Source organism: Pezoporus flaviventris, unplaced genomic scaffold, assembly GCF_033815535.1.
Source record: "Pezoporus flaviventris isolate CSIRO_AGI_PZ_B2104156 unplaced genomic scaffold, CSIRO_AGI_Pfla_v1 ptg000002l, whole genome shotgun sequence".
Lineage (NCBI taxonomy): Eukaryota > Metazoa > Chordata > Aves > Psittaciformes > Psittacidae > Pezoporus > Pezoporus flaviventris.
The window spans coordinates 82,184,181-82,198,383 of NW_026892550.1; the positions used below are offsets into that span (position 1 = coordinate 82,184,181).

A 14,203-nucleotide genomic window follows, 5' to 3' on the forward strand; every position below is an offset into this window, starting at 1 on the left:
CTAACAGGGCAGTTGCTAGCAAGCGCGCTTGATCTCCTGGGGGAATGGCGCTGGAAAAGCCTTCTGTTTTTGCCAGCATCTCTATTTTAGATTTCAAAGTTTGATTCGCTCGTTTGACTATGGCTTGTCCTGTGCTATTATATGGAATACCGTGTATTAGGGTAATACCCCATTTTTGTGCGAATGCCCGGACTGTCGCAGAGACAAAGTTCGGACCGTTGTCCGTTTTGATTTGCTTGGGAATACCAAGCCATGCCATAACCGTTAACCAATGTTGCATTGTTGCTTTGGAGTTGGTTCTGAGATGTTGTGAGGCCACAATCACTCCGCTGTATGTGTCTACCGTTACCGCTAGCCATGCTCAGGGTTTTAATAATTGACAAAGGGTAAAATCTGTCTGCCACACTTCGGAGGCTTTAAGACCTCTGGGATTGATTCCGCTGGACCATAGCGGTAATTTCTGACAGTGGGGACATGTGGCTACTACGTGTTTTGCATCAGTGATCGAGATTTCACATTTCTTCGCCAGCGCTTTAGCTCTGATGTGGAGAGACTTGTGCAGCTGACGAGCATCTTTTAACGTCCACAATCCTTTCGCTGCAGCATCGGCTTTGTCATTGCCAGTTTGAAAAAACCCTTTAATCAGGTCGTGGCTGTTGACATGAATGACCGATATGGTACCTTTGCGAGAAAGGAGTGCTTCTTCCAGCGTTAAAGCTATTGTGGACGTTGATGCACCTGGGCCTGACATGGCCAAGCAAAGCTTGGCTACGAACATCAAGTCAGTCACTATGTTGAGATGCTCTTCTGGAAACAGTCCGCACGCCAGGACTATGGCTAGTGCTTCCAGCTGTTGTACCGAAAGCGTGAGGTCGGTCATTTTGACGCAATGCCACCTTTCTCCAGACTGCCATACCGCTGCTGCGGTTGAGGTTATGGAGGATGCGTCTGTAAATACTGTTGGTCCTTGTTGAGGGCGGTCTATGATTTTCTGAGGGAGGCCGATGTTGACAACGGCCAGCATTTGAGTCCAGGGGGGTTTTGCAGCATACCGGATTTCTCCGCCAAATCCAACGAGAGCTATGGCTAAATACTCTGAAGTCGCCACCGAGTGACTTGGGAGTTGCTTGCGGAAAGGCAGGTATATTCTGGTGGGCTCGATGCCTAGATGCCTTAGGGCGAGCTTTCTACCTCTTATGATGAGATCGCCAAGGCACTTGAGTCCTGGAGAGAATGCGCATGATGGTTTTCCTAGGACTATCCATTGTATTGGCTGGGCTTTTTCAGGGGTCCCCTGGGCAAGTGCCCCTACTCCCCCTCCTTCTGTAAAATGCACATATAGATCAAGCGGGACACCCGGGTTCCATCTGGCGAGCGTGCTCGATGGTGCTTGTTGTTCAATAAAATCAAGAGAGTTCATCGCTTCTGGCGTCGAAGTTTTTTGTTCCCAGGGTTTTTTTCCTTTGAGAAGATTGTAGAGGGGGGGTCATAATTTCAGGAGGGATCAGGACAACATTACGGAGCCATTGCAGGGATCCCACTAATTGCTGCATGTCATGGAGCGTTTCGATGTTCCGACGGATCTTTATTTTGGGGGGGGGGTACGTAAGAGCCTGTGATCCCCATCCCCAGAAAGGTCACACACGGTCCTCTTTTGACTTTTGCATCTGCAATTTCAAATCCATTCGTTTTTAAAGTTGTTGAGACTGCTGTCACTAGGTGGTCCACCTGGTTTTCTGACGGCACGGCAATTAAAATGTCATCCATGTACTGAATGATAGTTGCAGTCGAATTATCGCGCCGAACCGGTGCTAACGCCCGATCCACTACAATTTGGCAAATAGTAGGGGAATTAATCATTCCTTGAGACAGTACTTTCCACTGGAAGCGTAGGTTGGGATGTGAACTATTTGGAAAAACTACCGAAAAGGCAAATCGCTCTCTGTCTTCCTCATGTAATGGTATCGAAAAGAATGGTATCGTTTGTCCCTCCTATCTTGCTCGCCCCGCCCACCCCGCCCACTACTCGGCGGGGTGTTTGCCCTACAAGGGCATTTTTTCAGATGGTGGAGGGCCTTCCACTCGCGTTTCCTTTCTCTTTTCGGCCGTCCCCTCCTTTTTCCTTCTTCTCGTTCTCCTCCCCCCTCCATTCGTGTGCACTTGTTATCGTTAACGTTTCTTCACTATTCCCGCCATAAACACCTTCGGCCCGCCCTTCCCTTTTTCCGCTCGGCGCCATCTTGGGCGCATAGGGTGGTGGTCTAACCCAAGGTTTTCCAGACTCCAGTTTTAACTCGACGCCTCTGGCCTCCTCAACTAACCCACCCCAGAAAGATTTAGCTCGTTCTTGTGCCTCCACAAGCGAGTCGGGGTTCGGGGGCTGAGGAGGCATGCCACCCTCTTGCAGATCTTTAGGCTCAGCAGAATCATCGACGTCTGGGAAGTGCAAAGTCTGTGTGGCTGCCCCGACTCCCAATTTGGGGGTGGCCAATAAACAGTTCTTTGCCGCCTTCCAGGTCTCCTGCTCTTGTATTGCCTTCTGCAGGGCCCGTTCGACTTTTCCCCATGACTTAAGGTTTTTCCCACAACCCGAGGACTTCGTCTCCTCAGCTAGTGCTTTAGTACATTTGTCCCACACTTCAGGGTGGAGTATATCCACCGGCTGGTCAATGACCCCAATTTGCAAAAGTCTCGCAACAGCGAGAGAAAAATCTTTGGCCTTACAATCAATACCCCACTGTTTATGTAATTGTGATACGACCTTCACAAGGGCCTCCATCCTCCTTGTTGGTCCAGGAGCGTCCTCCCCGCCGGGCTGGTCCTGCCGCTCCGGCCGCCGTTCACCCGTCCAGGCGAGATTCCCAGGTTTTGGCACCACTTGTTGCCTTCGCAAGGCATGGCGACCTGGTTCAGGAACGGCACGGCGACCAGCCCCAGGCCGCTCAGGCCATTAGCTCACAGACACCAGTGTGGTGGATGGCAAATGGCGTTTATTAGTGCGCAACACAGCATTATATATTCTGGGTTTACAGCGTCACTTCCGTCTGCTTACATCACAAGCTACATACTACTGGCTATCAAACAGGGGGCCCTATCTTTCCGTACAGCGTGATATCTTCCGGCTGCCAGGCCCTATCTACCCACAAAGCTCCACATGCTCATACAAAATCATAAAACCTGAAAGTCTCTTGCAGGCTTTCATTACACGAGTCAAAACAATACACAGGTATAACTCTGGTCTACAGGCACCCATACTCCAATAAGCAGTACTACAAATGTACTCAAGATATAGGTGTATTAAAAAGAAGATTCAGTGCGACACCCAATTCGTGTAATACTGACCAACTTCATTATCATTTAGGAAATATTTACATCAAAGGGAGGAATCTGCCTTATTGGCCACCCTTAACTTCTAAGTACACACAAATCTATATAATACTTTGCCTAAGAACTGAACTTTAGAGAAGAATTGTTTTCTGATTAGCCAGCTAGCAACGTTATGTTTTTCAAAATGAAACAATCTTTGGTGCACTAAGTTAGGACTAAGGCAATATCCCATAGTCAGAACAAATATTCTGATTACTCTTCACTGTTAAACAGGTTTTTTATATATAAGGAGGGAAGTGGGATGAACAGCATCACACTTAACCTTTCCTTGCCCTTCTCCCACTCTGTTCCTTTCTCCCCTGACTTCCAGGGATTAGGTCACCTGCAGGAATCATTTGTCTTCCTCCTTATTCTTGCAGTGGATCTCAAAGTTTCCAACTCACTGTTGGATCCCCAGCCTCACTGCTAGGCTGTGGCACTTACAACTTGTTGGTTGTTTGGGAAATACCCAAACAGGGTCTTGCTAGATGACGAGTTTTGGGAGAGGCAACCCCAAAAGCTGTGTAGCACTGCTCTGCCTGGGGCAGAGGAGCTCTAACATAACAAACAGCAAAATAAATCTACGAACTAATGTCAATATGTAAGGACATATAAGAAGTACTTTTCATGTTCATCTTTGTTATGCTCAAAAGCTCAAACCAGCCACAAATAGGCCAATCAACTGGATCAATTTGAATACAAAAACCAATTTAAACTGAACTGCAATTTCACAATACTGCACCTAATTATTGCAGTTAAATCTGCAGACAAATCTTCCATTGAGTATTTTAGACCCCATCAGACTTAAGAAGAATTGTCTACAAGTATAATTAATAGAAGTGTTATGAAACTTTCTACCTCCCAAATCAGGTCACGTCCCACTGTAACTAAAGTATGTAAAAGCAAATTAAGATCATAAAAAAAACAAACAACCCAAAACCTTACTCCTAATGTAACTTAAATGTTTAATCAGTCTTTCTTAGGTAAATTACTTAGCCTGACAATGCCCCTTGCACAAACAGGTGCAGTAGTTTTGTCTAGGAGGAAGTTAATTTTCTTTGCAGCAGCTGGCATGATGCTGTATTCTGGATCTGTGACCACAAGAGCATTGATAACACAGGGATGCTTTAGTTATTACTGAACAGTGCTCACACAGTATCAAGGCTTTTTACATTTCTTGTACTAGTCTCCTCAAGCAGATAGGTTGGGGGACACAAGAATCTGGGAGGGGGCACAGCAAGGACAGCTGACCCCAACTGATCACAGGGATATCCCAGACCATACGATGCTGATCTCTCAGGGGAAAGGAGGAGGAAGGAGGTGACATTCAGTGTTATGGCATTTGTCTTCCCAAGTAAGTGATGCACATGAAGAATCCCTGCTCTCCTAGTGACAGCTCAACATCTGCCTGCTGATGGAAAGTAGTGAATGAATTACTTATTTTGCTTTGCTTGCATGCACAGCTTTTGTTTTACCTATTAAACTGTCCTTATCTCAATCCACAAATTCTCTTACTTTTTCCCTTCCAATTCTCACCCCATCCCTCTGAGGCAGTGAGTGACTATGCAGGGCTGAGCTGCTGGCTGGGTGAACCCACAACAGGCAACAAAAATAACTGACTACTAACCATGTTTTTTGTTTGCAATTTAATGATTTCTGTTAAAACCTATCACTTACTACTGAGTCTTTTTGTCCTTGTTCTGTTGCAGTTATCAGTTATTACTGTAAACTGCATAATGATAAACCCCTTATATAAATTATACAGCATTATTTGCCTGAAGAGCAGCAACAGATGCTTTCATTTGAGTGCTGGTGTTTCAATTTATTAGCAGATAAGACACAATTAAATGAGGAAGTGCTGCATTTCCCCCTCTTTTGTTTTATGATCAATATTAGTATTGAACCAACAAAGTGCATAAATGGATTCTCTCTTCCTCCAGATCTATTCCCTCAGGTAAAGTGTTCACAATGATGTTCCCAGCATCCATGAGACTGTGCCCTGACATTCGTTAAAAAGCCAAGAGCTTAATCAGGAGCTATCAGTTAGCTTAAGTAGGACTCAGAACTAAAACTTGACAATTAAGGTATCTTACCTTTCAACACGGGGTTTCTATGGGGACAAACAACAATAGTTTGTGTGTCACCGGTCCCCAACCTGACTCAGGATTTTCAAGGGGCTATCTACAAATGTAGATAGTAACTTTTTCTGTGTGTAGCAGACTGTGTTTGAGTGTTTTAAGCTGCCACCATTTAGTCAAGAATTTAGCAGGCTTACCACAGAAGGGAGGGAGGGAACCTCCCACCACAGAGGAGTCTGCAGCAACTCAATTGTTGGTCTATTCCCTTCTCAGTCCCCAAAGCACTACAGGGACAACCTAACAGCAAAAAATGCCCAGAAAAACAGTCACCCACCTGGGAAAGCATCGCTATTGGCATAAGGAAGCAAAGGTAACAGAAGGATAAGGTAAAGCAACAAGGCAGGCTTGAGATGTAACAACCTCAAAGGAAACCTAGAAAGCAGTCGCCATGAAAACCCTAATTTCCTTTTTGGATACTGCCCAGGTGAACTCACTGGGCTGCAGCTGAGGGCACGCTTAACTAAGACAGTATAACTCGCTTTACTAAGACAGTGTAACTCCAGAGAATGACACCCAAAAGCCAGGAAAAATATTCAAAAATCCCCAAAACCCAACCAACACAAAGAAGTTGGTTTTGCAGTACAATAAGGCAACTATTTCCAGATTTGCACTGGCTACTTCCTCAGCACCAGGGGTAATACTTGCAGGTTTTCCCTTCTAATGGTCTAACCAGCCCAAAGCCTTATCTGATGCATTGGCTCATTCGGAGTGCATTAACAAAGCTGTGGTCAGCAGAAGTACTTAACCTACTTTCCCTACTTAAGCAAGCACAAATTTAGATGAGACAATTAGAGCAATGGTTGTTTCTGCTCACCCACACAGAGCTAGAAGCATGTAAGAAGCATTGACAGAATCAAGACATGTCAGTCTGCACACAATAGACAAGCAGGCAAATGGGACAAGAAAGAGAACTCTGCAGAAAGCAGAAGATGGAGCCCACAGCCAGGCAACTGCTCTGCACATTATTACAGAAGGAGCTTAAACTGAGATATTCTCCTCTCACCAGCTTCCTATTGCGTTTCAAGCCCAACAAGCAAAGGTACGGACATGGGAGGCACAAATGAGAACAAGATGATTGTGAGGTGATGCCCAAAACTAGTATTAGCAGGACAGGCACAGTCAACTCTTCATGTTTACTTGCCATATTTTCACAGAAAGCTAAGCAACTGTTTCCTTCACTCCTTTTCTTTTCTTCCTCAAGAGTTTTTTTTGCTTTTGACATGAAAGAACAGACCATATGCTGTGGAGAATCATATGAAGCTGAAATAAAATGGGAAACTGATTAGCAGCACCAGTCATAATAATTCAATTAAATTAACAGGAGGTCAAGATTCTTCAGTAGGATGCTGTGGTAACTTGCAAGAAATGGCTGTGAGCTGGGCAAGCATCCAGTTTTCCTCAGCACTCAAATGAAAGAGCAGCTGCTGAACAGAAAGGGCTCCAGCTTTCCAAAATCTACCTCTCACCTGTGAGCCATTCTATGTATCTTCTGAGGCTTGACCAATTTTAACTTTACTGCAGTTTCCCTTTCCTGATTCCTTAGTTAAAAGAAGCAGAGATCAACAGGACATGAACATGTTACAGGAATAATTGCTGAAAGATTATTTGTTTAAGGCTGATAGGAAACAGCTATTTTTTTACAATACTGTTTTGATTTAAGCTTTTTCTCTATAGTCGCTCTCTTTCTCTTGCTCTCACATACATTCTCAACAAAATCAAAGCCAAACTCAGAAGTTGAAGACTCATAACAAAAATTCATTTAAAAGGGTTTTTAAATCATATTTTCATAGCTTTGATTCCTAACCCTCTTTATGCTGAAGTTTGGTAGTTACAATCACTAACCCTTTTTGTGCCAAGAAGTCCAGAAACATTCTAGCAGCACTAAGTGTGACTCTGGTTTATGGCAACATCCTCCATGGCAAAAAGATGCCACAGAGAAGCATGAGAGAAATCAGTCAATAACAAGGCAATACAAGCACATTAGTAAAGGTGGCCCAGGAAAAGTCCTCCTCATGTGCACCACCACTGCTCATCTTCATGGAAGTTGTTTTATCGATTCTTCACCAGAGACTTTTAGTGAATATCCATCAAGCTAGCAAGACAGATTTCAAAGCCAAACTATGTACACCTATCCAGCTCCTTAAAGACGGCAGGGTTATAAACAGTGCATTCCTCCAGGACACCGAAGCACGCCATGTAGTGAAACAGTTATGGCCCAGTGACTGCACACAGTGATTAAAGACTTAATGGTGAGCAACCAGATGGATATTTAAGCTGTGGGATTGTTCTACCCTGTATGCAGAAAAACAACCCCAAAACAACAAAACACAAAGCCTACCTCCCTGCAGATGACATATTCAAATAATAGTTACTAAAAGGAACCATATTTGTAGCTGTGCTACTGAGCCTTACAGCTGAGCAGACTGGATGGAGTGGTGGTGAATAAGGCCCACTAAGTGCATTTGTTGGTATTTTAACAGGATAAGCTATTAACGAGCCTTTAGTTTTACTTTCACAATTTACAGGTGTCTACCGATATCAGTATGACACTTTCCCTCCACCACTCCATCTTCAGAACAGCCTCCACCACATGAAAGGCTTGCTGAAAAAAAACCCACTGTTGCTTGCCCTGACCTACTCTGAAGCTCAGCAACAGCAGCATGAGTGTGGTGGGCTAAAAAAAGGAAGTGGGTCTCACCAACCGTGCTCAGCAACAGCTTCCTTTTTGAACCACGCTGCTGTCACTCACTGGAAGGGTTACTGAATCATCCTCCAAAAACAGTGCAACTGACAGAAAGGGAAGAGGATATTGTTTTCAACTGTCCTAACTTCAGTTGATAGTACTTTTTCCTGTTTGAGTCAGCATCTTCACAACTGCTGCTGAAGAGGCTGCTTGTGGGTTTAAGCCAGCTCATTTTTCATAATACTGTTTGCATTTGAGAAAATGGCTCATTGACAGAAAAAGCCAAAGTGCAGGCTTAAACATTCACTGATCTACAAACACACCCAGAGTGTGAGCAACACACTTCCTCGGTCAAAGTCAATTGTCTACTGGTGAACCCCTCACCATGTTATCATGGTTCAAGTTCCTTAAAAAGCCAGAGGTAGAGCCCAGAAGACAAAGTCAATCAAAGCCCAAGCATCCAAGGACTCAAACTCTACAATGTATTACTCTCAAGCTCTGTGTGACTAAATGTTTGGGCTACCCATGGTTTTGTTAAATGCCTAAGCAATATTGTAATGTTCTCTTTCCCCTTTGCTAAGATTCTGCATTTTGTAACTCCACAATGCCCAGCCTAAAGTAAAACAGCAGAAGTGGTCCTTTTTCTTGGGTCTTTTTAAATAGGAATGAAGGCAGCAGGGCAGAGGTCAGGTGAAACAGGGGTAAGCGTATGATCAAACATTAGGAAAGGAGGCAGCATAGACAAAGGCTAGGAAATGTGTTCAGGAAAAGATTATAGAAGTTTTCATCCCAAAGGACACATTTAGGCTAATGTATGTCTACAGCCCCATCTGACTGGCTGCTTTGCTAGACTGCTGAGAGTGCATTATGACATATAAAACCGCCTAGCTTAGAAGACAGCTGCCCACTATCTTGTTTATACATACACCACTGCTGCTAACAGAAACAAAAAGCAAAGCCAGATGTCTTCCCCCTTCTATATACTCTTTACCTGTGCCTTAGACAACAAAAGAGCCCCCACTAAACAAACAAAATACCCCAAACAAAACCAAAACAACCCCCTCAGAAGAAGAGAGACCAGCTAGTTGTTAATACTTTGGGGTGCCAAAGTTAGCTCAGGTTGCTTAGTTCAATTTTTACAGACACTACATCTGCACCTCTCAATCTATATCCTCTCTGGCTGGTTTTCCAGGAAGAAAAGACAACCAGCAACCTGTCTACAAGATTTCAAGTACATGTAATGTTTGTTTACCTGCTCCTTCAGCAGAGATTCCCTGCTTCCTCCTAAAAAACCTCAGCTGCAAGGAACAGGTTAAAACATTGAGGATATTAGGCAACCTCAGCTATTAGCAAAGACTCACATCCTGTGCAGTAACTTCAGGCAGTTTTAGCGAGCCCAGCTCCAGCCGCGGTCCCTCACAGATGTTAGTGACTGGCGCTTCCTGGCAGTCATCAACACGGCCAGGCTAATTCTGCAGTATTTAGAACTAGGGTTTAACATGAAGTTAACACAGCTGTGCGCTACATACAGTTGCTTTGATACATACAGCCCACATCAACCACAATCAACACCCCAAACCGTACAAAGCCAAGAACCCGGGGTTACCCGGGCAGCACAGTGTTCGGATGAGGTCAGCAGCAGGACCAAAGAGTCACCGACCTCGGGCCGAGAGCTCAGAGGAGTCCCGTCCGCGGGCACCTCCTTCCCAGGCAGCTCCCCCCCCCCGCCTCCAGGCACCGCTTCGGACCGGCGCTCACCGCCAGCTCCGCGATGGACGGACGGAGGAGGGAGGGAAGGAGTCAGAGCTCACCCGCCCAAGGCTCTGCCTGCGAACGCAGGGCCAAGGCCGGGAGTGAGGCGGCTCCGGGTCGCCTGCCCCACAGCCCTTGCTGCTACCCGCCCGGGAGGGAACCGAACGGGCCCGGGCTCCCCGCCCTACAATCCATGTCCCGGGAGAAGGAGACCCCGCTGTGTCCCGCACCCCTACAGCGGGACAGCCGCTCCCTCATCCCGACTTCCCAGCCGGCTCTTCTTCCCCGTCCGGGCCGCGCGGTGCCCGCCCCCCGGCACACCGGCGGGTAGCGACCGCTGGCGGCGCGGGACACGGCGGCGCGGGGAAATCCGCCGCCTCGCCAGCCTTGCGGCCGAGTCCCGCCCTCTGCGAGCACCACGGGGAAGCCGCCAGCGCCGTGCCCGGACCCGCCACTTGCCGGCCAGCCTGCACCCCCGAGCTCCCGGCGCTCCCGACTCCGCCACGCTTACCGGCTGGGAGCAGGTGAAAGGCGGCGCGGCACTCAGCAGCAGCCGCAGGGCCACGGCGTTGGGCGGGATGCTGAAGACGAAGAGGAGCAGCAGGGGCAGCCACCACCGCAGCTCCGAGCCTTCCATCGCCCGTCCGCTGCCGCCACGGCCTCGAGGCTTCCGGGCTCCGACCTGGGCGCGAAGCGGTGCCAGCCCTCACCTGAGGAGGGGCCGCCGCGGGGCGGAGCGACGGGCAGGGCGGCAACACCCCCAGAGCCCGCCCACCGCGGCGACGATTCGGTCTGGTGATTGCGTCTGGGAGGGGAGGGGAGCGGGGTTGGGCTGGGCTGGGCTGGGCTGGGCTCGGCTCGGCTCGCCTCGGTTGGGTCCCGGCAGCGGCCTGCTTTCAGCTCTTTTTCCGGTTGACTCTGAGCCCCGGGTGTCTCCTGACGGGAGTTGCAGTCTCGTTGGAGAGGGCCCTGAGGGCAGAGGTCGGGGCAAAGGAGCCGAACCGGGTTTTACCCGGGGTTTGTCTTAGTTCTTCGTTTTCACGAGTAAACGGAGGGGTTTGAGAGGTCTGAGTGCTCATCCTCCCCAGTGCACACCTCTAGCTTCGGGTAAATAGCGTTAAGCATGGTAAACCAACATCAGCAGTGTCTGCAACTACCCAGTAACAAGCATTATATGTGTATATTGTATCTTTCCTGTTGTGGGGCTATTCTAAATGCATCCAGTTCACCGAGGGCTGTGCAAACCTTTTACTTATCCCTGATCATCACGGCGTTTCAGCTGCCTCATAGGTTTCACTCAGGGTTTCGCACCATTCTTCACACCACAGCACACCCACAGCCGGCTTTCACCCGTTACTGGCTATGGTTTTCACACAAAGCTGTAGCCTGGCCACAGGGAGCTTGGCTGGGTTTCCAGCTCAGTGAGCTCTTCAGCAAAGCTGAACCGTTTACCGGGCTTTAACTGACACACAGCGGTTTTGTGTGGTTTTGTGGTGGCAGCTGTCTAACTGAGGGCTGGTCTGAGCCTGGAGATAACGAGGTTTCTGGTGGCTTGCTCTGCCATTCCGAAGCCTCATGCCGATGACATCCACAGGGTTTAACCGCCTCCTGGGTTTTACCATCTTGTGGCACCGTTAATAGCAGCAGCAATGCCTGCGGTTCTGACTTTTGCATGCAAGTCAGGGAAAATACATGTGTATATATACACATAATTGAAGAAAACCACTGTTTTCTTGAGGTGTTATTTTACCCAATCTTACACCAACATACTTGGACTGAGTGCATTATGATTTATAGTGCTGCGACAGGAAATACACTGCTCAGCTGGCATTGCAGCATAATTACTTGATAACCATGGTAGAACAATTTGTTCCATTGAGAACTAAATGTATAGTATGCTACTTATTATTGTCCCATTAGCTTCATGGCCTATGTATGTACTGATTATGCTGTATTTAGGCTGCAGGCATTCATTTTTTTTGTTGCATATGCTTGGTAAAAAAGAATCCTGTGGAGAAAATGTGAAGTGTGTGGTTATGCATGAGTCACACTTTGGCTGTCATGACACAGCAGAATTGCTGTAGTGACAACAGTACAGAGAGTGGCTGGATTTCCTAAGTTACTGTTTGACAGGGCAGGCTGTGACTGTCCAAGATGGTCAAGCCCCTTAAACCCCCACCAATGGCAGCGGGACTGCTAGTTTGAAGTAAGGGGCTGTAGGAAGCTGCCTTATTTTTCAGCCGCTGCTGAGGTAAGGGAGCAATGTCAAAGGGGTTGTGATAACATTTACGCTATTAAACAAATCTGGACATTGTTTAGAAATTTATTAGCAATTTTAAAATAACATCATTCCTTAGATAAAAATGCAATCTTACAGGAATATACATTTGTCCCACACGGAGATGACCCTATAGCTCACTGGCGGGCCATTCACTCTAACTTTCCTCTGTTGACTTTAAAACGTGCGAGAGGGCAAGACGGACTCTGGCACTGATGACAGGCTTACATGACGATTACAAACTGTACAGCATTATTTACAAAAGCATTTCTGTGGGTTCATGAAAACTAGATATAAAATTGTGGAAGGAGGTAAAGAACTGAGGTTGGAAAGGGCTTGGGTGGAGGTGCAAGGGAGGGTGGGCAGGGAAAAGTGAGAGAGGAGGTTTATGTCTGGACTGATTTATACTTGAGAGAGGTCATTTTACAGCTCTGGGCAATTCGAATGAAGGCAAAACACTTATATTTATCAACATTTATAGCTGATGATCAGAGCAGGAAATGGTGCTCCAGGGCCTGAATGTAAGAGGTGCTGAGGAGCCCCATCTTCCCTGAAGCCACCGGGAAACACAGGTATGCAGTACCTTGCCAGGCCAGGCCCAAACCATGCAGCTGCAGGCCAGATAAAGGTACCCCACAGATCTTATGTAGTTTTGATCCTGCAGTGCTCGGTCACTGGCGCTGATGTGAGTTCAGACTGGGTGTGAGATCAGCTCCTAAAACCTTTTACTGCTGAAACTGGTCTAGATGCCAACCACTTCTTGCCAGAATTCACCCAAAGCAACTTATGCCCTGCTCTACCAAGCGGCAATTGTTTGGAGGGAGATTTCATCATTCAGAATTGATTTTTAAGGCAGTTTTAAAAGTATCTCCCCCTTTTATTTTTTGTGTGTGATGCAGCAATGTTTGTCAAAGAGATATTTACAATCTCGTTCCTCCTCTGAAACCTTCCCACATTCAAACTGTCAAGGCTGAATAAGCCTGAAACAATCACTTCTATGAGCAATCATAAAGTTGATGATGTTTAGATAGTATTGGCTGCCAATCTACCTAGGTGCTTGCAATGGGAGCAGACTGGCTTCAGATGCTTAAAATACTAAAAGCATTGCAGCCTGTTTGGGAAGGAACTTGCATTTTGCCTGGCTGGGCAAAATGCAACAGAAAAACACATGTATTTAATCATCCAAATGATGAGTCTGCTGAATAGTGTCTGAGTTTGTGGGTCTGTCTTGAATAGAAAAATGCTTTGGAAAGGGGTTGTTTGAAGGCTGGCAGAAAAAAAACCTGTTGTTGGGTGGAGTGTTGCCTGCTCTTGCCTGGGCTTGCCCCGCTCTGCTGGGCCTGGGATGCAGCTGCTAACCCTGGCCTGACATAAAGGCTGGGCAGAGCGCTGTGAACTTCAGGCTGTAGGAGTGGAGGCTGTCTGCATGAGGTGGGGTAGGAAAGCAACCGCATGGGAGTGTGGAGACCAGCTCCCAGTCATGCCTAACTAAGCCCTTGGTAATGCTAATGAAGATTCCCTTATTACATCAGTCATTGGTGCTGCTCCTCTCCAGTAGCCCTTTAGAAAGGGACTTGATTAAGTTGCTTAATTGTCTCCTGCCACCTGAGATCTCTGCCATCCAGATGGGGCCAGCAGCTGTAGCACCAGCCCTGGGGAAGAGTTGTGCCTTTCTGGACCAGCTGCTGCCAGCCAGGCAGAGTACTGTAGGGGATCTCAAGTGGCAGTAGATGCCCACATTTAGGCAACTGAGTCGAGTCCTATGCCCCTAAAGAAGGCCTGTTTTTTATGCTCAAGTGTTAACAGTTAAGTCAAGCCCCTTGTAAGGGGCAGGGGAAGAATGGAGGGTTTAACTAGAACACTAAAGTTTATATCAGAAGAGGTGGGCTTTTTTTTCATTCCAGTGTGATGCTACTGACTTCTCTGAAAGCAGTTGGAGCCCAGTCTGTCTGCAGTACAGGACATCTCTTTCTCGGCTGTGCTTCT

At 47.1% G+C, this 14,203-nt stretch overlaps 1 protein-coding gene across 3 annotated transcripts in view; it reads right to left on the reverse strand.

The window, feature by feature from the left end:
• IL17RA (interleukin 17 receptor A) overlaps positions 1 to 10,652 on the reverse strand; it is a 29,188-nt gene extending 18,536 nt beyond the window's left edge. For 2 of the 3 annotated variants that reach the window (XM_061444723.1, XM_061444721.1), the window contains exon 1: positions 10,451 to 10,651. In XM_061444723.1, coding sequence (XP_061300707.1) covers positions 10,451 to 10,576 — 126 coding nt within the window. In that variant the 5' untranslated portion in view covers positions 10,577 to 10,651. Of the gene's footprint in view, positions 1 to 10,450 lie in introns of all 3 variants that reach the window. The other variant, XM_061444722.1, reaches the window with a different exon arrangement.
• Positions 10,653 to 14,203: the final 3,551 nt, after the last annotated feature.